We start from the raw sequence: 27,488 nt of genomic DNA, 5'->3' as shown, positions 1-27,488 counted from the left end.
TTTACTCATCTTTAAATGGGAGTGATTGTTATATTTTGCTCTCAGGGAAGCTGTGGGATTCAAAGGAGATAATGTATTTGAAAGTCTCTTAAACTGCAAAATACTGTTCCACCATAGGCTGTTATAATGTGAAGGATCTCATTGTAGTGAGCAGCTGCTTAATTGTGCCTTTTAGAGTGTAGGAAGGATAATAAGATTTTTAGCATATTACGTGTAGCTGGTTCTGGAAATGATCACCTGTTTTTTAAATTAAGATATGATTCACATACTATAAAATTCACTCTTTAAAAGTTGTACAATCCAGTGGTTTTTAGTATATTCACAGAGTTGTGCATCAATCACCACTATCTAATTTTAGAGCCTTTTGATCACCCCCAAAAGAAACCCTGTACCCATTAACAATCATTCACCCTTTCCCCCAGCCCCTGGCAACCACTAACCTACTTTCTATGGAAAGTCTCTGTGGATTTGCCTCTTCTGGACGTTTCATATAAATGGACATACAATATGTGGTCCTTTGTATCTCCTTTGACTTAGCATATTTTCAAGGTTCATCCATGTTGTAGCATATAATCAGTACTTCATTCCTTGTTATGGCTGAATAATATACCATTGTATGAACATAGCACATTTTATTATCCATTCATCTGTTGATGGGTATTTGGGTTTCTACTCTTCAGCTCTTATGAATAATGTTGATATGAACATTTGTGTACAAGTTTTTGTTTGATCACCTGTTTTCAGTTTTCTTCGGTATATACCTAGGAGTAGAATTGCTAGGTCGTATGGTAACTCTATGTTTAACATTTTGAGGAACTTCCATACCCTTTAGCAAAGTATCTGCTCCATATTTTACATTCCCACCAGCAATTTATGAGGGTTCGAATATCTCCATATCTTTGTCAACACTTTTTATTGTCTATTTTTATTTTTATTTTATTTTATTTTTTTTTTGTGAGGAAGATCAGCCTTGAGCTAACATCCATGCCAATCCTCCTCTTTTTGCTAAGAAGACTGGTCCTGGGCTAACATCCGTGCCCATCTTCCTCCACCTTATATGGCACGCTGCCACAGCATGGCCTGACAAGCGGTGCATCGGTGCGCGCCCGGGATCCGAACCCGGACCGCCAGCAGTGGAGCGCCAGCACTTAACCACTACACCACAGGGCCGGCCCCTGTCTATTTTTTTAAATTATGGCCATCCTAGTGGGTGAGATGTGGTATCTCATTGTGGTTTTAATTTGCATTTCTCTGATGACTAATCATGTTCAGCATCTTTTCATCTGCTTTTTGGCCATTTGTATATCTTCTTTGGAGTGGTATGGAAGTTGCTTCAAAAACAAGTTAGAATCATGACTTCAGATGGAGCTTTATTAAACATTCAGATCTCTAGACATATGAGGTGCCGAGTTCCCTTGAACTCTTAGTACAGCTTGCACTGAGTTTAATGATACCTTTTCTGGAGTCTTCCTGAGTGGGTTCAGGTAGAGGGAAGGGTTTTTGCTGTGATTGGTTTGTTATTTTCTTTCTAAATGGAAATTGAGTCCAAGCATATCCTCTAATTACTGGAAGAGAATCATGAGGGACTTGATTAGATAATTCCTTGGAGGCTAAGGCTTAGGCCAGTGGTTCTCAACTTCGGCTGCACATTGGAATCACCTGAGAGTTTAAAAAAACAACAACCTGTGTCTCTCTTTCATCCCCAGTGATTCTGATGTAGTTGGTCAGAGGTGTGGCCTGGGTATCTGAGTTTTATTTTTTTTAAAGTTCGTAAGTGATTCTGAGGTGCAGCTATGGTTGAGAATCAGTTTGGGTTCTTTTCAGCTCTTTAAATATATTTATCTAGGAAGGCGTGAAATCATAAGTTTTATTGGGGCTGCCCTTAACATATACAAGGGCTTTCAAAGCACTGTCTACAGCTTTTTTTAATGGCTGAAAATTTCAGCAGGCAGCACTTAGGTTACAAAATTAGCCTTTGTCAGAGTTGACTCATCCTACCTGCAGTTTTTGCTCTCAAAAATAAATACTAGCTCCTTTAGCATGCTAGTTGTTTTTTAGCCTAAAGTTCCTCTTCGTAAGACACATATTAAAAGTCTTGAAAGGTGATGCTCACCTCTCCCACACCCGTTTGTGGCTTAGGGATTGTATTTCCAGGGATTCCGGAAGCCCTTATCTTTTCATCTTTGCTTATTGGCACTCCCCACCCATTCATTCTCCTGATTAGCTGCCCTCCGATGGGTGCGTGGGTAGTCAGGGTGCAGCTCTCAGAACAGTCCATCGTGTTCCAGGTGGAGATCAATCAAGGTCCTCGTCTGTAGTGTGAACTCATTGCTGCCCCTGCCCAGTGATCCCTGTGATTTAACTCTCCGTTTCATAGTCTTTCTTTGGATCTGTTAAAACTAACCATAGTATGCTAAATGCAGATGAAAGCGTGTTTGAGAACATTAATTTTCTCTTTTGTAATGCCCTGTAGTGTCTCCATATGTCACGTGTCACATTTTGTAATTAACAGCTTGCTGGTGAAAAGGACCCCTCGAAGTGTTGGTTATAGACCAGACTGTAAGTGAATTGCTTTTTGTCAATCATTTAACTGTCTTTAACCCAAACAAATTTTACGTGAAATGGTTTCGAGTTACTTTAGAGAATATTCGTAGAGAATGCACATTTGCAAGTATTTATTTGTAAATTTTTAGATTTTAAATTTAGATTTAAAAAATTGAGATTTGAAGTGATGTTTTCTGTATCTAAATGATAAATTATGATTCTTTTTAGTTGTTGGATTTGAAATTCCGGACAAGTTTGTTGTAGGATATGCCCTTGACTATAATGAATACTTCAGGGATTTGAATGTAAGTAATGCTTCTTTTCCTCACTCTCATTTTTCAGAACCCATATAAAAAATTACGAAAGAGAAGAAGTGTTTTCTCTTTCCAGCACCTCATAATTTGAACAGACTGATGGTTTCCATTAGTCACATAACTGTAGTCAAGTACAGACGTCCTTAGAGCTGGAACTTGGCCAGGCTAGGGTGACACTTCTTGCTGGCTGAAACAGTTGAACAGCTTTAATATACAATAACTGTCCCATTATTATTTCAGATGATAAATGTGGTTGTAAGTAAGAAATAAATGAAATAAATGAACTAGTTTAAGACTTTTAATTCACCCTCCTTCAAATACCCACCTCCTACTCTGGAGGCGGGAGTCCCAAGAATGCATTTATGAACATGGGTGAGGAAGATTAGGAAGACTGCACAAATCTGTTTAGTAAAAAACCCTGCAGCATAATACTGTTCGTATAAGATATGCAAAATGCTGTTCTTGCCTTTCATTTCAGAATACACTTTTCTAACATGAATTTCTGGATTTTTTTTTGTAGCATGTTTGTGTCATTAGCGAAACTGGAAAAGAAAAATATAAAGCCTACGATGAGAATTCAAGTTGAGTTTGGAAACATCTGGAGTCTCATTGAAATCACCAGTAAAATTATCAGATGTTCTAGTTCTGTGGCCAGCCGCTTAGTAGAGCTTATTGCATGTATCTTCTAAAAATTTTATCTGTTTTGTATTTCAGAGATGTTAGTTGCTGCATTCCTGAACTCTTTATTTGCACTATGAGCCTGTAGACTATCAGTTCCCTTTGGGTGGATTGTTGTTTGACTTGTGAATGAAAAATCTCTTAAGCCACACCACTATTGAATGAAAATATTGAAATTGTATCTGTAAGAAACATTTAAAGAGAAGATATATTAGTTTTTTAATTGGTATTTTAATTTTTTTATATTCAGGAAAGAACAGAAGTGATTGAATATTGTTTATTATACCACTGTGTGTTTAGAAAAGTAAAGAAGCAGTTTTCGTTTCAATGACAGCATCTAAGAGGTATTGTTATGTCGGATAAACCGTATGTCCTGGAATTATTTTAGTAGTGTTTCAGTAGTAGTAACTATATTTTCCCACTTGTTCAGATAATTTCTGGTGAATCTTTGTCAACGGTTCCTTTTAAATACAAGTCAATGCATTCCAAAAAAACTTCACTACTTTTTGAATTCTTCGATGTAAAAATCCTTAAAATAAAGGCTCTCTGTTTAAAAGAAACTATGCATACCTATCATTTCTCTACAAATTAACCTAGTGTAGTTTTCTGTTGGTTACCTTTTCCTTGTCTGTTAAGTTTTAATAGCTGGTTTAATTGTAATCTTTACCAAGCATAGCAAATAATGATTATCTGGTAGAATAGATTGGTGGAGCTAGTGAAATTCTTACCTACTTCAGAGACATTAAATTTCAGACACATGGTATAGTTTATTACATTTTACTATCTAAAATAACATGGCTTTCTCTTGGAGTTCTGTTAAATTGTTTAGATCACAGTCTCACCTGCATCTCAACAGTTTGTTTTCAGACATGTACTGTTACCTTTTTTGTGTAGATAATACTTTATTGACTAAAGAACAACAACAAAACTTTTTGTTTTCTGGGAGCAGGAAGAAAAATTTTAAACCAAAACTCTTTTTTTTTTTTTTTGCTGAGGAAGATTGGCCCTGGGCTAACATCCGTGCCCATCTTCCTCTACTTTATATGGGACGCTGCCACAGCATGGCTTGACAAGCAGTGTGTTGGTGTGCACCCGGGATCTGAACCTGCGAACCCCGGGTGGCTGAAGCAGAGCATGTGCACTTAACCGCTGCACCACCGGGCTGGCCCCTAAACCAAAACTCTTAATTGCTTCTCTGCTCCAGGTAAGGTATGAACTAGTAACCTTGCCAGCCATCTAACTGTATTTATGCCTTAAAAAATTTGCTGTATGGGGCCAGCCTGGTCGTGTAGCGGTTAAGTTTGCATGGTCCGCTTCAGTGGCCCGGGGTTCGCAGGTTCGGATCCTGTGCACGCACTGACACACCACTTGTTAAGCCGTGCTGTGGCGGCATCCCATATAGAGAAAGATGGGCACAGATGTTAGCCCAGGGCCAGTCTTCCTCAGCAAAAAGAGGAGGATTGGAAACAGATGTTTCCAAGCTAATCCAGAGATTAGCTCAGGGCTAATCTTCCTCACAAAAAAACAAAACAACAAAATTTGCTGTAATTCCCAGTAGTGAAGTAGGGAACTTTAATACTAAATAGTAATTTGTCATAGTTCTAGGACTTCCTAGTTTACAAAACTTTTTCACTTTTGTTATCCCATTTGATTATCATAACCCTGTGAGGTTGCAGTCGTTACCACATGTGAGTGTAGTATTGGAGATGACTCCTGATTCCTCTCCTCCCCGCAGCATGGCACCTCACCGAGGTCTGCGGGGCTACCCTATTTCCTACTGTAGCCTGCCTCCCGCTACCGATCCTTCTTACCCTCCTCTTTTCAGTTGCACTTACCGCCTTCTATGGGTTGAACCATATCAAATTGCCATTTTGTAGGTAAAAATAGTTGTCTATTGGCAATTTTGAGTGGTGTAACCTAGTAACATGCTGTATAATTTACATTTGTGTTTATTGTTCACTGTTTGTCTCTCCCCTCCACGTCTTCTAGAATGTAAGTTGCATAAGGAGGGCAAGAATTTATCTGTCTCGTTCACTGATGTATACTTAGTGCCTCAAAGATAGTAGGAGCTCAGGTGGTTGTTGTTGAATGAATGAATAGCTAAGAGCTCTGGGTTAGACTGTCCTGATGTTTGCTTATTAGCTGTGTGACATCCAGTTAACTTAACTTTGGAACCTGTCTTCTTATCTGATTAGTGGGGATGATGCTGTCTCCTTCACGGACTTATTGTGAGGATTTGTTAGATGTGATAGTGCAGGTGAAGCAGGACAGGCCTGGGACGTGGCGAGTGCTCCATCAACATTAGTTGCTGCTAAAAAATATGAATGTTTTGAGAAGTTAGGTGCATGGCTAGTAAGTGGCAGAGATTTAAACTAAGATCTGTCTGATTCTTGCTACAATATCATAAAGAAGCTGAACTGTTTCCCCTTCTGATTTGCCCAAACTCTCTAGTTTGTGCTTAAGTAATGTTTTAGCTGGTTGGCAAACCCAACAAGTAACGCAGCTATAACAGCCAGGAAGGAAAGGCCTCCTGAAACTCAACGCTTTTCTCATAAGAATACTCCTCAGACCTTATTTAACCTGCTTTTTGGGCATACAAATCTAATAATTTTATTTCTTTAACCAACTGTCAACAGATTAGATGTAGTCTGTTTATAAGATAGGGGAAGGGAGATACTGACAGGAGCAGCAGTAATTTTCAGGGTAACAGCCTGTCAAGCTAGAGGAAAAGTATTAAAAAGAAAAAGCTATAGCCTCCTGGGGCCGTTTAGTCATTTAGTATAGGAAAAATGGTCATAAGTGTCACACCTCAGTAATCCTTCAGGGCTGCACTTTCATTACATCCCCATATAATAAAGGGATGTTCATAAGGAAAGGAAAATGAAAGTTCATTTGCTTGATTTTAGGAAATAGGGAAACATGGAATCTGTTTTAGGAATATTACCATCCAAGGGAATGTTGGTGCTTAAAGAAGAGGTAAAGCTTAGTGACTTGGAATATTCATATGTGTAGAACCCTTCATATGTTCCCGTATTGTAAATGCTTAGAATATTATATGTATCATACCTGTAAATATAGGTAGGTCCCCATTTTAATTCCATAAATAAAAGATTTATAGCTAATCTGAGCTACTCTTCTAATTCATTAGCTTGGAAAGTTAATCAATTAATGTCCTTCCCTGCATTTGACATTCTAGAAACACAGCACCCTCTGTGTGCCAGGTCCTGGGGAAGACAGGCAAGGTTCCTGGTTTCATGAAGATTTCATTCTAGTTGGGAAAAGGGACAGTAAACAAGATAATTTCAAATAGTGGCAGACTGTGAAGGATCTAAAAGCAATGTGCTAAGGACTGGGGGGTGAGGGGTGGGCGCCATACGTTAGATAAGGTCATTGGGGAAGGTTGACTGGTTTGAGCTGCGACTGAATGGAAAAGAAACCTGCCACACGAACGGCTAGGAATAGAGAGGTCCTTGCAGTAGGAATGGCAAATGCAAAAGGTGCTGAGATGGCGACAAGCCTTCTGAGGTGGTGGAGGGAGAGAAGGAAGGCCAGTGTGTCTGTAAGTAAGGAGGGCAGTAGGACCTGAGACTGGAGAGGAAGGCCAGGGCCAGACCATGAATGACCTGTAGGCCGTGGCAAGGAGTATGGATTTTCTGCATTCCACAATGGGAAGGCACTTGAGGATTTTTAAGTAGGGAGTGATAAGATTTTACTTGCATTTTTAAAGGCACAAGAACTTCTAAGAGCAGTTCTGAAAGTAGCTGCAGAGGCTTCAGGAATAAAACTGGCAATGCCACCAGTAATTACTATTTAAATTGTTTAATGAGTGTCAGATGCTGTGCTAAGTGCTTTATGTACATTGTTTTTATTTATTCACAGTACATCTCACAGAAGAAGAGACCATCACAGATGTTCAATTGCCAAATTAGTCGGGGGAAAGCTGCCATGGACAAATTGGCCACTCTTTCTTCCCTGGATTATTGCAGTAGCCTCTGACCCGGTCTCCAGCTTCCTTCCTTGTCCCCCTTCCACCTGACTGACACACACACAGTCTCTCCACACAGCAGCTAAAGTGATCCTAATTAAAACATTAGTCAGACTGAGTCACTCTTCGGCTCAAATCCTTCCTGTGGCTCCCCATTTTGGAGTGAAAGCCAAATTCCTTACAATGGCGAGTAATCTCTTCCCCACCTCGCTGCTCCCAGCACCCTGGCTGCATCACTGTACTGCAAGCATTCAGAGCCAGCTCCGGGATCGCTTCACATCTGTGTCCACCACCACCTGAGCTAGAGCACTCGGCCTGCTGTGGGAGCCTCCCGGCTGCTCTCCCTGCCTCTGCTCTTGCCCCCTGCCCCTTCAGCCCCCACACTGCAGTTAGGGTCATCTTTTTTCACTCTTGTTTTTCTTTTCTTTTTTTGGATGATCTTTTAAAAATATAATTTGGATTATATCATTGTCTGCTTAACACTTGAAAACTCAAGCTGTCGTATGGCCTGCAGGCCCATGTGTAAACTAGCCTCTGCCCACTTGTCTAGCTTCATTTATCCTTCTTGCTCACTTCACTTCAAGCCCACTACTGTTCTTTCAGTTCCTCATACCTGCCAATCTCCGCCCTGCCTTCAGGCCTCTGTAATTGCTGTTCCTTCTGCCTGTCACTCGGTTCCCCCAGATCAACCTGGCTGGCTCACAAATCACCTTGGGGAACTGTTCCCTGATCTCTCTCTCTAACAGCCTCCAAGTCACTCTCCATTACATTCCTTCTGTTTTACATTCCTCATGGTCCTTAGCACTGTCAAGCGGTCAAGCACTCTATTGGCAACAACTACTACAGCTTCTAGGTTGGACTTGCCACTGCCACAGCTTCGGCTGGGTAGGAACCAGAAAGCCCAAGTGGATACAGGTAGTTTATTACTCAGCATAAGCATGATCAGCATGATTGTCAGCTTCCCTCATCCCCAGTCCTACAGGATGACACCAAACCAGAGAGGACAGATGACACAAGTGGTGGGTTGCCCTGTTGAGGAGCTGGCTCCATACTCCAGCTAAATGATTTTATAGCCTGCAACTCTAGCCACGGTGGGGAGGCAAGGTTGAGAGTCCCATGCCTTACTGGAACCAGGGAGGCATATGAGAAACTGCCTCATGGTGGCCTCCACAAGATGGGGAGGTGGGTGACAAATGGCCCTGGGACAGCTTCTCACAAAGCTGTTTACCATGTTCATGGGAGTTTCACAGGGTGACGTCACCTTACCACATTCCTGGGAGTTTCACAGGGTGACGTCTGAGACTTGGGTCAGACTGCAGTTGACCTGGTCTACGTGGCCTATGTGGAGACGTCCACGGCAGAGTTGTTCCCTTATAAGCACCTGCCAAATTGACCTTTTCCTTTATTTCTCTGCTTATTATCTCTCTCCCCTGGCAGACCATCAGCTAGCTCCATGAGGGCAGAACCTTACCAGTCTCCTTCACTGCTATGTCCCTAGCCCCTTCAAGAGGGCCTGGCAAATGATAGTGCTCGATAAATATTTGTTGGATAAATGATAGAAAGTAAAAAAGGAAATACAACATTTTAAAATTATATCTGAATTACCTAGAATGAGAAGCAAAATTTATATTTTTCAAGTTGAGCAAAAAAAAACCCTTTTTATTATTAATAGCTAACATTTATTGAATTATTACCATATGCAATGGAAATGTACTAAGCACTTTTGAATCCTTATGATAACTCTTAGGAGGTGGGGTTCTTTTTTATTCATCCCAGTTTTACATATGAAGAAATGCAGGCCCAGAGAGGTTGCATAATTTGCCTAAGATCACACAGCTGGAAGTGGCAGATGAGGAAGTTGAACCTAGGCAATCTCATTCCAGAACCTGCCCTCCTAGTTCATTGCTGCTTAACCTTTAGTGCCCATCTCTCATGTGGAAATGAATAATACACTGATAGCGTAGAGGAAAATATTAAGTTCATTGACAGTAATCATTTCAAATGACTTGCACGTTAAATAGCTTTTTGAAGTCACAGCTGATCTTTAAGAATGTAAACTGACTTCCTCTGGCACTAGGAAGCATTTTCAAAGAGAATTACCAAGTTTTTCCAATGTGATCTTCAAATTTTTCTGCTGGCTTATTTTACGATCCTGTGGGCAGCTTCAGACAAAATAACTTTCTGGCATGAAGGATTGTGTGTGCTCTTTGCCATTTTTAAATGTGAATTTTATAGATACTTCAAACCACTTGAAAGAGTAATGATTTTTTAATGGTTTTTCATTATTATTTGTAACTTCCGGCATTACTGATAAAAACTGCCAAGTTAAGTTTCACGTTTTCTCTTTACACAATATGGGTGTACTTCATAATGAGCTTCCTCATTATGATTCTTGACTGAAGTGACTTTCAAACTTGGTAGCTTTTCAGTAGAGCTTCCTTTCCTAACATTTTTGCTATTCCTTTCATTGGGACAATATTTGAGAGCTTTGAAGATGAAGGTTCGATTATATTGCACATGGCCTCCTCTGGAACGCTTGCCCCGCATCTTCCTGGGTTAGCTCCTGCATCCTCTTGTCATGCCCACCCTCTTCCAAGTGCTTCCTTATTTCCTGGCACCACAAGACGTTACAGGTTCACTTGTATTTTCCCTGCCCTGGTCCAGCATCAGCTGTTACTCCCAGGAGCCCTGGTTCCTTTATTGAAGAGTGGTATTAGAAACCAAGATCTGGGTGTTAGGTGTGCTTCTTACTATGGGGGTGCCCTTCTAGGTCCTCCTGAGACAGAGCTAAGAAATAGAAGCCTGTATACTAACCCATGCACACACACATCTATATTTCTGTACCTGTCTATCTGTGTACATATGAAAATAAATGTACTGATGTCTCCACTCTAATCCACACCGCAGGATTCATTCTAGCCTTCCCCTTTTCCTTATTTTTTAACTTTTTTCTTTGACAGTGAGAATGTGGCTGTATTCACTACTTGTTCAACCCTAGTATCATAAAGTTGTTACATATGCCTATAACAGATTTACTACCTGGAGTCCAGTATTTGTCAACAGATCTTTTTGTTGTGAGCCTTATAGTATCCAATCAAAATACTGTTTTCCAAAATTACGTAGTTATTTTCCTTTCCATCCCTTTCAGCCTGGCTGTGTTGTTCCCCTGGAATGCGTTTGCTTCATTTGTTAGTGTTTGTATTCCATTTATGCCCCTGGCTCCCATATCCTGGTTGTAATTGATTAGTTCTTATGGTGACATATAACAAGAGTCAGAGCTATACAAAAAGGTCTATTCAGGGCCGGCCCCGTGGCTTAGCAGTTAAGTGCGCACGCTCCGCTGCTGGCGGCCTGGGTTTGGATCCCGGGTGCGCACCGACGCGCTGCTTCTCCGGCCATGCTGAGGCCGCGTCCCACATACAGCAACTAGAAGGATGTGCAGCTACGACATACAACTATCTACTGGGGCTTTGGGGAAAAAAAATAAATAAATAAAATTAAAAAAAAAAAACAAAAAGGTCTATTCAGAGATATTTTATTCCCTCCCCATCCCCACTATCCTAGTCCCACTATCCCTATTTTCCATCCTTTTCTAACCCACCCAGTGAGTGCCATCTTCCCTGTTTTGAATGACAGTTACATGTTTACCGAGCGCTTACTGTGTGTAGGCACTTTACATGCATTACTTCATTCTGAGTTCACAACAAGCCCTCAAGGTAGGTCCTGTTACTACCCACATTTTCTTAGATGAGGGAGCTGAGCCCCAGAGAACATAAGGAATTTGTCCAAGATGACGTATCTGGAACATAACCAGTACTCAAACCAGGATCTGTCTGATGCCAGGGCCAGTGTTTGAACCACCCCTTTCTTAAAATTGTCTTGGTCCCTCCTCAGTCTGGGTCTTCCTGTAGCTCGGCACTTCAGAAGTCCCCTTTCTGAAAATACTCCGTTAACGACTGGAACCCTTATTCTAGTCATTTAGGCGTGGTTAAACAAGGTCCACAAGAGGCCACTGGCCTTTGGTTGGAAGCTGGGAGAAGATGTTGCCTTCAGTTGATTCCACCCTCCCCATTTTCAAAATATGTTTACATGTGTTACTTGTAAATATTTGGAGACATAATTTCTTTAAAAAGTCACTGAGCCTTCATAGAAAACAATTGTCTAGGGTCACAAAGGTTAAAGGAGCAACCACATCTGGCATTGTTGCTGTTCAATTCAGTAGGTAATTATGGGGCCTTCCTGTGTCTCAGGCTCTGTGCTAGGTGCTTCAGGGATAGAGATGAATGCAAGTTGTCCTTGCCCTCGTGGGGGTTAAGGTCTGGTAGGGGAGAGTGGTCAAGAATACGAGTGATTCTACTACAAGGCAGTTCGGTGCTAGAAGAGGAGGGCACACCTAATGCAATGGGAATTCAAAGAGGAAACCCAGAACAGGAGAGGGAGACGGGGGCATTCTGAGAGAAGCTTCGGGGAAAAGCAGCATTTAAAATGAGATTTTGGAGAGTGGGAAAGGTTTGGACAGGTAGATAATAGAGGAAGGAAGGCTGGGGAAAAGATTTCAGCCAAAAGGTCTGCTTGGGCAAAGCCATAGGTTAAAAAAAAAAATTGCAGGGCATTGTGGGAAATGGTGAGTAGCCTATTTTGGTTGTGGCAGAGAGGATGTAGAGGGGAGTGATAAGAGAGAAAGCCAGACAGGTAGACTAAGGTCATCTTAAGGGCCTTTGTATCAGTTAGGATGTTCTAGGCTTCCAGTCAGATTGCCCAGCTCAAACTGGGTGAAACAATGAGGAGGATTTATTGGCTGTGTAACTGGGAAGTCCGGAGGCAGCTCATGCCTGAACAGCTTGATCCACTGCTCCTTTATGATGCCAGGGACCCACGTGGTTTCCATCCCACTACTCTGCCGTCCTTAGTGCCGGGGACACTTGGCACTTCATCCTAAGGCTGGTCCTCCCTGTGGTCAGCTGAGGGCTGCCAATAGTCATCTGGGTGCAAGCTTCCTCAAGAAGGGCTTTCTTTGTCAACTCTCTTAAAACATGATGAAAAATCTCTCCTTAGGTCTCACTAGCCAGAATGGGCTCAAATGTCCGTTTCTTAACCAGTCATTGGCAATTGGAGGTGGGATTGCCCTTCACCCAATCAGGCCCGCTTCTGGGGCCAAGATTAGAGTCCATTTCCCTTGGGACACATTGAACAAAATCAGGATTCATTGAAAAAGGAAGAAGCAGGGAATTGGTGCTAGGGAGGCAACCTCTGTGGTCCCAAGTGCCAATAAAGTGGAGTTTTGTGCTTGTTAAGCGAAAAATGGGGAACATGGAAAAATTTTTAGGTTAGATAAACCAAAAATATTCCTGTGTTTCATTGAATCTAAGATGCTTCAAAATAATACGAGAGCAGAGGGAGATAGGTGGGGAAAAGGCTGCAAGACTGACCATGAGCTGATGATCACTGAAGCTGGGTGATGGGTATATGAGGTGTTTATGACACTATTCTACCTTTTTATATATTTGAAATTTTCCATAAGTTTTTTTTAAGAAAGGAAGAAAAATAAGATATCAGGATAAGCCTAAATGAGAAGGTGACATTTGCTGTGGAATGCTCAGCATGTGCAGGGCCCCTGCCACAATCTGGCCTTAAAAATACTACAGAACATATTGTCTAGGGGCTGTGATAGATCAAAGATGGCCAAAAATGATTTTCTAATCCTCCCATTAAGAGGTGGAGCAAATTCCCCTGCCCTTGAATCCGGGCTGGCGTTGGAGACTTGCTTGACCAATCGGCTGCAGCAGAAGTGACGTTCCGGGACTTCCGAGGCTCAGTCGTAAGAAGCCTTATAGCCTTGTTTGGCTCTCTTGGAACACTGAAAGTCCTGAGCTACCATAAGAGAAGTTTGACTACCCAGAGCCAATCATTCTGGAGCCTATGCTCAGTAAACAGTCCCAGCTAAACTCAGTCTTCTACCCATCCCTACAAAGGCTCCAGACTTGAGTGGAGCCCATGTGGACTTTCCAGATCAACCCTTCCACTGTGTGAAATAGAAGAATCACCCAGCTGAACCCTGCCTGAATTCCTGACCCATAGAATCATGAGATGTAATTAAATGGTTGATGCTTTAAGTCACTAAGTTTTGAGGTAGTTTCTTAGGCAGCAAAACATGGCCAGAATAGAGCTATATGCACATGTGGCAAGTTATTTAAGCAGGGGAATAATAAACACAAAAGTAAGGATAGTTTTTTTTGGAGAGGGGCGGTGCAGGTAGGAAGAGGCAGAGGGATGTGATGGGGATGAACACAGGTGGATTCAAAGGTATCCATAAGGGCCTAGTTCTGTGGATGGGTGTTGTGGTGAGTTATCAAGTGTGCATTCTTGTTTTATATATGCACACTAAATATACAATATTGTAGGTACTGAATATTACATAATAAAAAAAGACTTTTATAAAAGATCTCAAGCAAGAATGAGAAAATGTTAAAATTTGTTACAGGTGATGGTGGGTATGTGGGCATCTGTGTTATGATTCTCTATGCATTGCGCTTGAAATGTCCTTTCTTCTGAAAGGACAGAAAAGAAAAAACATATTGTATACATAAGTGTAGAAAAGATGAGTTCACCAATTTTTAATGATTATTATGAGATTCTTGCACTTTTTTTATTGTGGTAACATATACATGGCATAAAATTAACCATTTTAACCATTTTTAAGTGTACAGTTTAGTGGCATTAAGCACATTTACATTGTTGTGCAACCATAACCATTATCCACCTCCAGAACTTTTTCATCTTCCAAAACTGAAACTCTGTACACATTAAACAATAATTCCTTGGTCCCCCTGCCCCCAGCCCCTGGCAACCACCATTCTACTTTCTGTCTCTATGAATGTGACTACTCTAGGTGCCTCATGTAAGGAGAATCATAGAATATTTGTCCTTTTGTGACTGGCTTATTCACTTACCGTAGTGTCTGCAAGTTTCATTCATGTTATAGCATGTGTTAGAATTTCCTTCTTTTTTAGGGCTGAATAATATTCCATTGTATGTATATGTGATATTTTGTTTATCCATTCATCCATTGATGGACATGTGGTGTTATGGACTGAATTGTGTCCCCCCAAAATTTATATGTTGAAGCCCTAGCCCCCAATGTGACTATTTGAGATAAGACCTTTGAAGAGGTAATTAAGGTTAAATGAGGTTATAAGGATGGGGCCCTAGTCTTATAAGACTGGTGTCCTTATAAGAAGAGGAAGAGGTACCAAGAATGTGTGAAAAGGCTGTGTGAGAACATAGCAAGAAGGTGGCCATCTACAAGCCAAGGAGAGAGGTCTCTGGAGAAACCAACCCTGCTGACACCTTGATCTTGGACTTCCTGCCTCTAGAACTGTGAGGAAATAAATTTCTGTTGGATAAGCCACCTAGTCTGTAGTATTTTGTTATGGCAGCCCTAGCAAATTAATACACTTGGGTTGCTTCCACCTTTTGGCTATTGTTAATAAGGCAGCTATGAACATAGGTATACAAATATCTGAGTCTGCTTTCAATTCTTTTGGGTATATATTCAGAAGTGGAATTGCTGGATCATACGATAATTGTATGTTTAATTTTTTGAAGAACTGCCATACTGTTTTCCACAGTGACTGCACCATTTTACAATCCTACCAGCAGTGTGCAGGGTTCCAATCTTTCCACATCCTCGCCAACACTCGTTATTGTCTGTTTTCTTGATAATGGCCATCCTGATGGGTATGAAGTGGTATCTCATTGTGGTTTTGATTTGCATTTCCCTAATGATAATAATGTTGAGCATCTTTTCATGTGCTTATTGGTTATTTGTACATCTTCCTTGGAGAAATGCCTATTCAAGACCTTCGCCCATTTTGTAATCAGGGTTGTTTGTTTGGTTCTTGCACTTTTATGTATATATCTAAACGTATATAATCAGAAAAAAACTATTTTTATGGTAGCTAAAACAGAGAAAGAAGAAAGTAATTTAAAAAATGAAGTAATGCTCTCTGATTTTCTTTTCCTCTTTTTAATTATTTTCAATCATTCTGATTACATCAAGAAGAAACCCTCAACTTGTGCTCCAATGTTGTTTTTTTAATTAATTAATTAATTTATTTTCCCCCCAAAGCCCCAGCAGATAGTTGTATGTCATAGCTGCACTTCCTTCTAGTTGCTGTATGTGGGATGCAGCCTCAGCATGGCCGGAGAAGCAGTGTGTCGGTGCGTGCCCGGGATCCGAACCCGGGCCGCCAACAGCGGAGCACGCGCACTTAACCGCTAAGCCACGGGCCTGGCCCTCCAATGGTTTTTAATGCTCTCTGATTTTTAAAAATGTGGAAAATAGAGAAAACTAGGAGATAAGTCATCCAAACACAATCATAAGTGCATAGTGTTTTTTTATCCTAATTGTAATCATACTTTATACATGACCATGAATTTTTTTTTGTTTAGCTTTTTGTCTCATACACATTTCTAGGCTATTGCATGAGAAGACCAAGATGCGTCTACTGACAGAATTGGATTCCTGTGCTCAGCTCCACTTCTTCCCTACTCATGGAGTCTGAGCAAGACCCTTAACCTCACTGAACCTCAATTTCAACTGAGGACCCATTGCCCGTAACATGGGGTAGGTAGTCAATAAATGGCAATTCTTATTACAATTGTTACACAGACTTTTATTACCAATGTTTTTAACAACTGTATGTATATTATTTTTAAAATAATAACTGTTCCAGAGGGGAGGGGGGAGGGAGGAGGATGAAAGGGATAATTCGGTGCATGTGTGTGGTGATGGGTTGTAATTAGTATTTTGGTGGTGAACATGATGTGGTCCATGCAGAAATAGAAGTACAATGATGTACACCTGAAATTTTTACAATGTTATAAACCAATGTTACTGCAATAAACAAAAATTAAAAGAAAAAAAAAAATCAAAATAGCTTCTTTTCCTTCTCTGTGGTCTCTGGAAAGCCCTGACTTAAAGCAGGTCCTTTCACAGTTCTACCGAGATGGATTAAAACTTTCAAAGTAGTCTTCGTTTGAACCATACACCCAATGCTGGGAATGTTTTTTTTGTTAATCAAGTTATTAATTTATTAATCAAAATAGCTTTATCATTTTTTCTGATTGTAAAAGGTATATATGCTCAATGTAAATTAAATAAATAATAAATTAATTAATACAGCAGAGTTTCCATTTAAAGGAAGAAAGTGAAAATTTCTGGGAAGTCCATCCCAGAGAGAACCACAATTAAAAAGTTTGTGGATATATGTCCAGACTTTTCTCTATGCATATACATTTGTGTTTTCTTAAAAGATATGATTTTTTAAACAGAAATGGTGTACATTCTCATTACTCTTTTTAATGTAAGAATAGATATCAGGGTATGAAAACTTAATTTGTTGTTATTGTGGTTATGGTGCTTTAGAAGACATCACTGTGTTTTTAAGGTCTGGGGCCTCCTTGCCGTTCAGAGAGTAAACAAGTTTTGTGTTGCTGAAAGACTAGGGGTCCTTGCTGGCAATTGCTTCATGAACCATTTAGCCCTACTGTGAGGGAAAAGAAGTAGAATGAGGGCATTTATGGGTGAGAGCTTAAAGCGGAAGTGGGCAGGAACCTGGGAAGAGACTGGGAAAGGAGGCCTGGGATTCATACACCCGGGTACCATTCTTCGAAGTGTTCCCATCTTCACTTGGTGACCCAGAAAGTGTTGGGTCCAGTAAATAGGAGCAGAACTGCAGTTTAGAGGACCATCTGTGTGCCCAAGTGCATGTGGGCCCAAGGAAGTCACCCCAGCACCATAGTCCAAGAACAGCGGGACTATGCAGGCTGCCCGTCTTGTGACTGGAATAATTATTTTCCCTGCTAATTGTCGTGGCATCTTGTGAGTGGGAAAATCACCTTGGCTGGGTCTTGAGACTTCCCCAAATCATTCAGCCATCATAATGAGGACACCTCCTCCACTGCCCTCTGGCCTTCAGAGCACCACTGTTCATGGAGAGGGGTGATGGAGGGAAGAGCTCTCATAACCATATTCAGGGGAGGAAGAGGGGCAGGAGAGAGGGACCATCCCTGTTACAATAAAAATATGACCACCTAAACACCTGTTGAATCTGTCCTCTCTATCTCTCTGCCACCATCCTAAAGCAGCCCCGTCATCGTCTCCTAAACTATAGCTTTGGCTTTCCACCCATATTTTTACTTTTTCTAATCTATTTTAAGGTCACGGAATTCGACAGACTCTAAAAGAAAAGGTAGAACACCATAAACACAATGATGTGGGAGGAAGAACACTGACCTGGGAGGCAAAGTACCTTGTCCATTCCCTGCCAGTTATTTCCTTTGACCTTGGATGAGTCCCTCCCTAGGTTCCCATTTCTACTTTTGGAAAAAGGGGATAGCACAGTGATGTCCTATTCAGCAGTGTTCTCATCAGAAACAGTATGGGCAGAGCAGAGCTACAGACAAATTGGCTACTTCACCATCTTGCCTAGCACCAGTCCTAACCAAGCCCACACAAATATAAAGTCCATTAGCTGGTAATCGACCTGCCTATTACCTCTGCAGAGGAAGATAATAGAATTCAGAATATCTACAATATATTATTCACAATGTCCTGTATTCAATCAAAAATACTAGACACATCAGTAGCCATCCTGTGGCGGTGGGTCACATAGAAGAACTAGAAGGACTTACAACTAGGATATACAACCATCCACTGGGGCTTTGGGGAGGAAAAAGAAAAAGAGGAAGATTGGCAATAGATGTTAGCTCAGGGCAAATCTTCCTCAGACAAAAAAAAAAAGAAAAAATGAGAGAAAGATAGTTTCAGATAAACAAAAGGTGAGAAAATTTGTCACCAGCACACCTTCTCTATAAGAAACTATTAAAGGATGTCCTTCAGACCAAAGAGAAATTACACCAGAAGGAAACCTGGATTTACACAAAGATCTGAAGAGCATTGGAAATGGCAAGTAAGTGAATCAATGTAAAAGACTATGCTTTCTTCTTGTCATTTACTTAGAAGACAGATGGCTCTATAAAGAAAAAAAAGTGAAAACTGTAAGCTGGGGTTTGTAACAGCTCTAGAAATAAAAGATATAAGAATTACACAAAGAATACGAGGGCAGGTCAATGGAATTATTGTGTTGCAAGGTTAGTAGATTTGTGAAGTGTCATCTGTAGAGACAAGGGGAAAGTTGAAGTTGGATGTTTCAGGCATGAGGCATGCGAGATACAATACTGACTCTAACTAGACCCTGTAAGTTAAGGATGCATATTGTTAACGCTAGAGCAACTACTGAAAAGTAACAAAAAGAAGTACAACCAAGAAGACAATAGAGGAAATAACATGTATCCTGAAGACATATTTTATTAACCCAAAAGAAGCCTGGAAGTTCCCAAATGTTAGTAAATTAACACACTTCTAAATAACGCATGGGTCAAAGAGGAAATTACATGAGAAATTAGACTTACAAACAAATAAAATCTTGTGCTTATACTGCTCCTTCCTGACTTTACAATTTTAAATATTTTCCATTGACTGCCTCTCTCTCTTTCTCTGTCTCTGTCTCTCTCTCTCTGTCTCCTTGAGTTTCTTCAAATCCTTGACTAAGTGTTTTCATAATGTCCAATAACTTTGTAAAACAACTTTCAACCCAGTCTTTCATATGGGAAATACATTAGATAATCTATCAGTTCCATCTTTTTCCCTCCTGGAAAACAACCTTCTGGAGGTCTTCCATCCCCTGTTCCAATCTGAACTGGTAGCTCTCAAGGTCTAGTGCACAGGGTTCATACTGACATCCTTCTTCGCTATCTTGGGAATTTCCTTTGTATCTCCCATGTTGTATTCCCTATTTGTTGGATCCCATATCTTTCTCTTAATTGGTTTACTCTCATGTTCTGGTTTCTTTTCTTTTCTTTTCTTTTCTTTTCTTTTCTTTTCTTTTCTTTTCTTTTCTTTTCTTTTTTTAAAATCTTCTGTGTCTCTTTTGTTAGTTTTCTGTTTCCTGCCACAATTGTAAAGCTTGGCATTTTCTCCTCGAACAAAATAAGCATCATTGTTTTACAATCATGCTTGAAAATTGTGGTGTTCAGAGCTCCTCTGCATTTATTTCTATTGGCTGTTATTTCTACTGATTCTTGCTCATAGTGTCTTAAATTTTTATGTGTTTGATTATGTGTTACACATTAGGTTTTAATTTAAAGAATTAATTTGAAGCCTAGACTATTGTTATATTCCTCCTAAGAAGATTTTGATTTGTTTTCCCCAGGTGTCTGGGGCTACTAGCTATCTGAAATAAACTTAATCCAATTTCAGTATAAAATTTTCTGGGTTACTCAGATGAATGGAAGGCAGGCTGCGTGCATGTGAGAGCTGGTTAAGTTCCCAGTTTTCCATACTCCTAGGGTGTAGCTGTTCAGGATACCAGCCCAAGGCAGGCAATGGTTTACCAGGGTCTCCATTTTGGGCTGACCCTGGACTCTGACTTTTGTTCCCTGTCCCTGGGAGGCCACTAGAAGCACTCGGTCTCACAGCTTCTTCCTGATTGGGAAAATCTCCCTGGGCCCCAGTGACTCAAAGAGCTGGTCTCATCTCTCTGAGTTCTTGTCCTCTCCTGGATCTTGGCTCATTACTTTCTCAGTAGCTTGTTAAGTGTTTTAGACTTTTAAGGATATTTTAAATTTATTTTGTCCACCTTCTTTGATGTCTTCAGCAGGAGTGTTGGTCCAAATTACCTAGTCTGCCATTTAGAGAAATGAAGTCTCTTTTCCTCATTTTGGTGGCATACATCCTCCAGTAGCTTCCTGAGAAATGGTGCATAAGAAGTAAATTTTGAGACCTTGCATGTCTGAAAATGTTTATATTCTAGCCTCACACTTAATTGTTGGTTTGGCTGGATATAGAATTATAGGTTGGATATTAATTTTCCTTCAGAATATTGAAGGCATTGCTTCCTTGTCTTCCAGCTGCCAGTATTCCTCTTGAAATATCCAAAGCCATTCTTCTGATTTCTGATCCTTTGCATATAACCTATTTTTTTTTCCTCCTGGAAGCTCTTAGAATCTTCTCTTTATCCTCGTGTTTGAAATTTCCATGATGAGGTGCCTTGGTTTGGGCTGTTTTCATTCACTACTCACTATCCACACAGTGGATTCTTCCAAATTGGAGATTCACATCCTTCAGCTCTGGGCATTTTCATCTATTATTTCCTTGATAATATCCTCTCCACCTTTTTTTTTTCCCCTGCTCTTTTTCTAGAACATCTATTATTTGTGTCCTGGAATAATCTTCTAATGTCCTTTTTCTTTTCTGTCCTTTTTTCTACTCTTTGCCTTTTCAGTCTACTCTCTGAGAGATGTCCTAAACTTTTAATTTCCAAGAGCTCTTTCTTGTTCTTTAAATGCTTTTTGTTTCTTCTTGATGAATGCATAAATTATGAATTGGACTCACTGAGGCTATTGTGGATTTTTTAAAGTTGTTTTCTACAGTGTGCATTATTTCCTTTTCCTTTGAGTTTCTTTTTTCTATTTGTTTGTTTTAGTCTTAGAGGCTTTTTACTCATGTCTTGGCCAAATCCGGGACCAGGGTAAGGCAAACAGGACACCCAGGGTGCAACATTTAGGGAAGCGCTCACGTCTCAGGCTCATGCAAGAGCAGGGTCAGCACCTAAGAGTAAGTGCCTCCTTAAGTCTTGCACCCTGGGCACCTCACTTGCCTCACTCTAGTCCCAGATCTAGACCCTGATCCTGGGCCCTGATCCCTATTTAGGGATGAGACACTAAAATGTTGACTGGAAGTTCTGTGGCATGGGTCGGGCCTCTCCGCTGGCTTCACTCTAGAATAGTTGGACCAGGACACAGACACTTCATTATGGCATCTCCAAATACAGAGTATCTTAATTTGGGTTCCCTCAAAAGTAGAGGCTGATAAAAGGATTTGAGAGCAGGTAGTTCATTTGGGAGTTGATCTCAGGTAGTTGGAGTGAGGGGGCTGAGAGAGTGACACAGGGAAAGAGGAAAAGCCATAATAAACGTGCATTACTGCAGTCACCCCTGTGGGAAACGTGGGTTTTATTCCACCCAGGGCCTCCTTAGAAGCATTCAGAAGCCTCCCAGAATTGACCACTGAAGAACAGGAAGCTAGAGCATTTAAACACCAGCTCCCATCTCCCCATCGGTTGAGGGTTGACACTGGGGTGTTAACTGACCACACTTACAGGCTACTCTTAAAAGTGAGCCAGGTAGGCTCCTCTAGTGCCTTAGTCCACTTGGACTGCTGTAACAAAATATCACAGACTGAGTGGCTTATCAACAACAGACATTTATTTCTCACAGTTCTGAAGGCTGGAAGGTCCAGGATCATGGCACTGGCAGATTTGGTGTCTGATGAGGACTCGCTTCCTGGTTCATAGACTGCCATCTTTTCGCTGTGTCCTCACATGGCTGAAGGGTTGAGGGATCTTTCCAGAGCCTCTTTCATAAGGGCACTACTCCCATTCATGAGGGTTCCACCCTCAGGACCTAATCACCCCCCAAAGGCCGCGCATCCTAATACCATCACCTTGGGGGTTAGGTTTCAATCTATGAATTTAAGGGAGACACAAACATTCAGACCATAGCGTTACAGCATCAGAGAAGGACTTGAAACTGAAAGCAGAAAGATACCTAATGCTCCCTGAAGATCAAACGCTGCCAGCATGAAGTCAGTCTGGTCTTATACAAAACAGTGTACTTATGCAGCTGAAATCAGAGGTGACCCAAGAGGAATAGACAAGACGCACCGGAGGTGTCTACTACACAGAGTAAAATCCAATCTCCTGCCTGGGGGACACAAGCCAGGTAGCCAGTGTTCCGGGAGCTCAGCGGGGAAAGGAGGCTGGACGTGAGGGTGGTGGAGTTATTCATTTAGACTTTCACTTAATCGTTCTGATTTTGGTTTGGCAAATAACTCCCATCCTCAGCTGTGTTAAGTGTTAACAAGATCAGATCTTCTAGAATTCACCCCCTGACCCCATATTGATGCTTTCCTTATCCCACTTGGGCCAAGACACCCCATGCCAGGCTGCCCCTCCACATGTATGCCCCGTCAGGGGTAGGCAGTGCTCAGGTTTGGGTTCCGCCGGGGGTCGCTGACCGGGCCGGCATGGAGGGGTCGGCCTTCCGGTCCCTGCTGTCCAGGTACCTAGCGCATCCAGCGCGAAAGTTTAAAGGCCCTTGGGGGTCGCCCGTCAGCCTTGGGTCACGGCGGTTGGCCCAGGGAGGAGTCACGGGGCCTGGCCCTTTTACCCCCCAAGTCCGCGCCTCCCCCGCCCCCAGGCCAGGGTAACGCGCCGCGTGGCCAATCCCTGCGTCCGCCGAGAGGGGGCTGCCGGGGGGCGGGGGGGGGGGGGCGTCGAAGAGCGGCGCGCGCATGCGCTCCGCGTCCTTGGGCAGGCGGGAACTCCGGTGCGCCTGTAGGGTGTCCCAGCTAGGCCATACCAGCGGTGCTGGAGGCCCTGTTGTTAAATCTTCCGACTTCTGAGAATCTGGTCTCATTGTCTCCTACTGGCAGGCCAGAGAGGGGCACTCCTCCTGTGTGGGGACCCCCGCCAGTAAAACTCGGAGGACTCGGCGGTAGGTCACTCTGCTCCTCCGTCGTGGAAGACGGCAGCTAGCTGCCAGAATTAATGTCTCTATGAGTTTGGCTACTCACATAAGTGATATAACTCCTATCAGTGGAATCATACAATATTTGTTCTTTTGTGTTGGGCTTATTTCACTTAGCATAATGTCTTCAAGGTTCATCCATGTTGTAGCATGTATCAGAATTTCCTGCCCTTTTAAGGCTGAATAATATTGTTTTATGGATATACCACATTTTCTTTGTCCCTTCATCTGTGGGTGAATATTTGGGTTGTTTCCACATTTTGGCTATTGTGAATAATGCTGCCCTCATTATTCGAACACGGACTGATGTACAAATATCTGTTTGAATCTCTGCTTTCAGTTCTTTTGTGTATATACCCAGAAGTGGGATTGTTGGATCATATGGTAATTCTATGTTTAATTTTTTGAGGCACTGCCATGTGGTTTTCCACAGTAGCTGTACCATTTTACAAGAAACGCATAAGGCTTCCAATTTCTCCAGATCCTTGCCAACACTTGTTATTTTCTGTATTTTTCATAGTAGTCATCGTAATGGGTGTGACAAACTTTTTTTAAGCATAATTTTATTTCACTGTGGGAAACAAAAATCATTTTTACTTGCCATAAATGAAATTTAAAATAAACACGTAGTACTACATTTGTTTTTGTTTTCTCCTTTACTGTTTAACCATCCTCTCACCCACCACCAGTAGTGCTCATACACTGTTGAACTAGGAGTGCAGCGGTCCAGGGTTCCCTGTTGCCTTCACCCACTGTGTCCTAGCCTCACTTTTGGACCTTGAGCTTAAATAGCACATCAAACTTATGCTACAAGAAGTAATAAATCAATACTGGCAAGAGGGAGTGTCTTGTCAATTGCTACATAACAAACCACCTCAAAACTTCGTCTCTTAAAACAATAACAATCATTTCTTTTGCTCAGGAATCTGCGATTTGGCAGCGATGACTAGTGATATCCAGGGACTCAGCTGGGATGACCTGAACTGCTAGGGGCTGGAACAGTTAGGGGCTGCCTGGGCATCTCTTTCCCTCCTTATTGCGGTCTTGGGGCCTCTCCATGGTTATCTCTGCACATGGTTTCTCCAGCACGATGTCCTCAGAGTAGGCGGACTCCTACGTGGAAGCTCGAGGCTCCAAGAGACCCCGGTGGAAGCTTCAAGGCCACTTCTGCCACTTGGGCAGCAGGTCACTGAGGCCAGCCCAGATTTGAGGGAAGGGGGCATAGACCCAAATCCCAGTGGGAGGAATGTCAAAGAGTTTGTGGCCATCTTTAATCCACCAACGGGAGACTTGCCTGTCTTACAGGTGCTCCCCTCTGAAGAATGTGTGTCGTAGGCAAATAGAGCTTCCAGTTTGAGTGCCAGGAGCGGTGGCAGGATGAAACCATAACTCTGCGGAGACCGAGGTAGAGGGGAAGATGGGAGCGTGATGGGAGATGAGGGTGTTTTTTTCTTCTGGCTGCTCCTGTGAGGCAGGCTTTCATAAGCTAAGGGCTGAAAAGAATCATCAAGCAGCAGTTTGCCCCATCTGCTGGACTTCCAGTTTGTTGATGATTGCCTTTGAATTCTTCCTGGTCCTGGACTGGGCCTGTGTGTCTTTCCAGTCTTTATGGAGTGTGATAGTGCTATTTTACATACCCATGGTGTGAAATAAGTGAAGGCAATATCTGAGTCTTGTGACAGGCTGGACTGTGTCTTTAATGGTTGATGTGCTAGAGAGCGAGTGGGAGCTGGATGCAGTCAAGCCGGCAAGACTTTCCAGAGCTCTGCAAGGAGCATGTTTGGTTCCAAGTGACAGAGCACAGAATTGAAATATAATGCTGCTTAGATTTTATAAATATTTTGTCCTATATCAGGAACCACTTCAACTTGGCTGTGTCAACAGCCCCTTTGTTACCCTCCAGATGAGTAGGTGACAATATATTTTATCATGGGACACTTTTGAGAGTGAAAGAGGATGCTACTAATAATTATAACAATAAAATTGGCATAAAGTAAGACTGGCCTTTGGACCGCCTTATCCCTGAGCCGTCTCCACAATTAGTTCCATCAGGTAACCTGGGTTGAGCATGCCCTCTGCTGTGTCAGGCACAGGGCTAGGCTCCATGGGGGAGGTGATGAAGGAGAGCCTGGTTCTTCCCTGCATGCAGCTTCCTACTGAATTGCAGGAGGCACACCTGAAAAAAATCCACATCTACTATGAGCAAGTGCCTGGACATGGGTGTGGCAGGCGTACAAAGGAGGTTCAACATGGCGGGGGGGGGGCAGACAGGGAAGTCCTCTGGAGAAGGAAGCACTTGGAATGGGTCTTAAAGGTGCAGTGGTTTGGGCAGGGAGAGGGCAGCCTAGACGGGGAGCTCCTATGGGCCTTCCCTTCAGCTACCATGCTCTGGTCAGTGGCACGTGCACTCCACATGCAGATCGACATTGGGGCAGCACATGGGCAAAGGACAGGAAAACGGAGCACGCCAGGAAGGCTGAACCAAACAACGGAGGGGAGGGTGGGATGCCGGAAGCTGGGCCGGAGCACTTCCTGGAAGCACTTTATTTTCCTTCTAAGTTGAGTTTCATCCCAGGAACCTTGATTCAGGTATGACATCCTCTTCATGGGGATATTTCAAAAATGGAACAAATCAGAGTCCTAGCCACTCCAGCCTTTTCATAGTCACTGCTTCCAACCCGGCCTGCCTCAAATCTAGACTGCTGTGAAAGATCACGTGATTCCTCTGCTCAAGAAATTTCAAAGACTCTCCTTGTTTACAGTATAGACTCTCTCTGGTCCTTATCCTAGCATGTAAATTCTTCTGTGATCTGGCAGGCAGCACTGTTTCAGTTGCAAAAAACAGAAGCCCCACTCAATCTAGAATGAAATTCCATGAGAGCAGGGTCATTGTCTCTTTTGCTTACTGCTCTATGTTCAGACCCTGGAATGGTGCCTGGCACCTAGAAGGTGCTCAGTAAATATTTGTTGAATGAATAAATGAAACCAAATTAAACAAAAAAGGGACAATATGTGCTTCGGATCTGGGTCCATGACTTAAACAATATCATTTGTCTGTGTTTCTATGTGCATGCTGTTCTCATTCTCTTTGGCTGAAGATGGGCTTCCTCCTGGTGATGGACGTGGTAAAGCAGGATGATTGAGGGCATAGCCACATACAGCTCCAGGCTTAGAAACTGCAGAAGGAAGAGAGATTCTCTATTTCAGGATTAAACAAAAAAAAATCCCAGGGAAGTATTCTCATTGGTTAGGCCAGGGTCACATGCGCTGTCACTAGTGTGATCCATGAGGAAAGGGGCATGGGATACTACGTTGGCCTGACCTGGGTTATATGCCTGGCAGGAGGCTCTAGAAGTTTACTGTGACTGGCAGCTCTTCCAGAATCACGTGATTGGGGCCGGGTTGGGGAGCTGCAGTCACCAAAGGAAAGAGCAGGGGAGCTGTTATCAGGAGCAGTCAAGGATCCTGGTACTGGCAGGAAAAACAAACAAAAAGCCAAATGTCTAGGGACGAGTACATAAATACTCCCTCGGAATGAGGCTGGGGTGGGAGTCATGAAACTTGAAATGATTTTGAGGTATCAGTTTTATCTTTTTGAATCTGTGCTAGTTTTAACAGAAAAACAATGCTTTAAATGATTCACTATTGAATCAAATCTGTGCTCAAGGAAGTTGTGCCATATGTACTCTGTGGCTTTTTGCAAAGCCTTAGGACAGTCTTATCCCCTCAAGGGTCTGCATAGCCCACGTTGTGAAGCCAGACTTGAACAATTTCCTCCAGACCTATCTCCTGACTGCCCCGGTGCCACGCCAGCCCGTGCCTGTGCCAGGCTCTTCTCCCCTGTCTGCAATGTCCTCCCCTAGCATCTTCCTGGGTCGCTCCCTCTGTCCTTTAGACACAGTGTATTACAGTGGAAAGAGCCCTGAAGATCAAGGTTCAAGTTCTAACGTTGCCACCAATTCCCCACATGACCTCTCTGCAAGTTATTTCCTCTCTCGGCAACTCGGTTTCCTCTTCTGTAAAATGAGGGATTGCACTGACCCTGTTAGCAAAGGGCAGCTCCCAGCTCCTTCTGCGCTTGCCCCCGCCCCGCCCCCCAGCCCCTCTTGGCATACTCCCAACTAGGAGGAGTGCTCTCTGTACTGGCCAAATTCTAGGACATTTTATTGGTTCTGAGAGTCAGGGGCTGGAGATTTTTTCACTAGTACATGAAAGGAGTTTAAGATCAGTGTTTATATCAAGGATCTCTCGCTGTCCCCTCTGAACGTTAAGACCTTCCATTTAGGAAGGGGGCCCTCCCACACTCTTCCTCTATT

The 27,488-nt window shown here is 42.4% G+C and overlaps 1 protein-coding gene across 1 annotated transcript in view; it reads left to right on the top strand.

Annotated features, from left to right (window-relative positions):
• HPRT1 (hypoxanthine phosphoribosyltransferase 1) overlaps nucleotides 1-4,115 on the top strand; it is a 41,751-nt gene extending 37,636 nt beyond the window's left edge. Inside the window, exons 7-9 of the mRNA XM_004437259.3 lie at nucleotides 2,513-2,559; nucleotides 2,773-2,849; nucleotides 3,379-4,115. Coding sequence (XP_004437316.1) covers nucleotides 2,513-2,559; nucleotides 2,773-2,849; nucleotides 3,379-3,444 — 190 coding nt within the window. The 3' untranslated portion in view covers nucleotides 3,445-4,115. The remainder of the gene's footprint in view (nucleotides 1-2,512; nucleotides 2,560-2,772; nucleotides 2,850-3,378) is intronic.
• The last annotated feature ends 23,373 nt before the right edge of the window (nucleotides 4,116-27,488 follow it).

This window comes from Ceratotherium simum, chromosome X, assembly GCF_057802395.1.
Source record: "Ceratotherium simum simum isolate JZ-2026a chromosome X, ASM5780239v1, whole genome shotgun sequence".
Classification (NCBI taxonomy): domain Eukaryota; kingdom Metazoa; phylum Chordata; class Mammalia; order Perissodactyla; family Rhinocerotidae; genus Ceratotherium; species Ceratotherium simum.
This window is presented reverse-complemented; position numbering and strand designations above follow the sequence as displayed.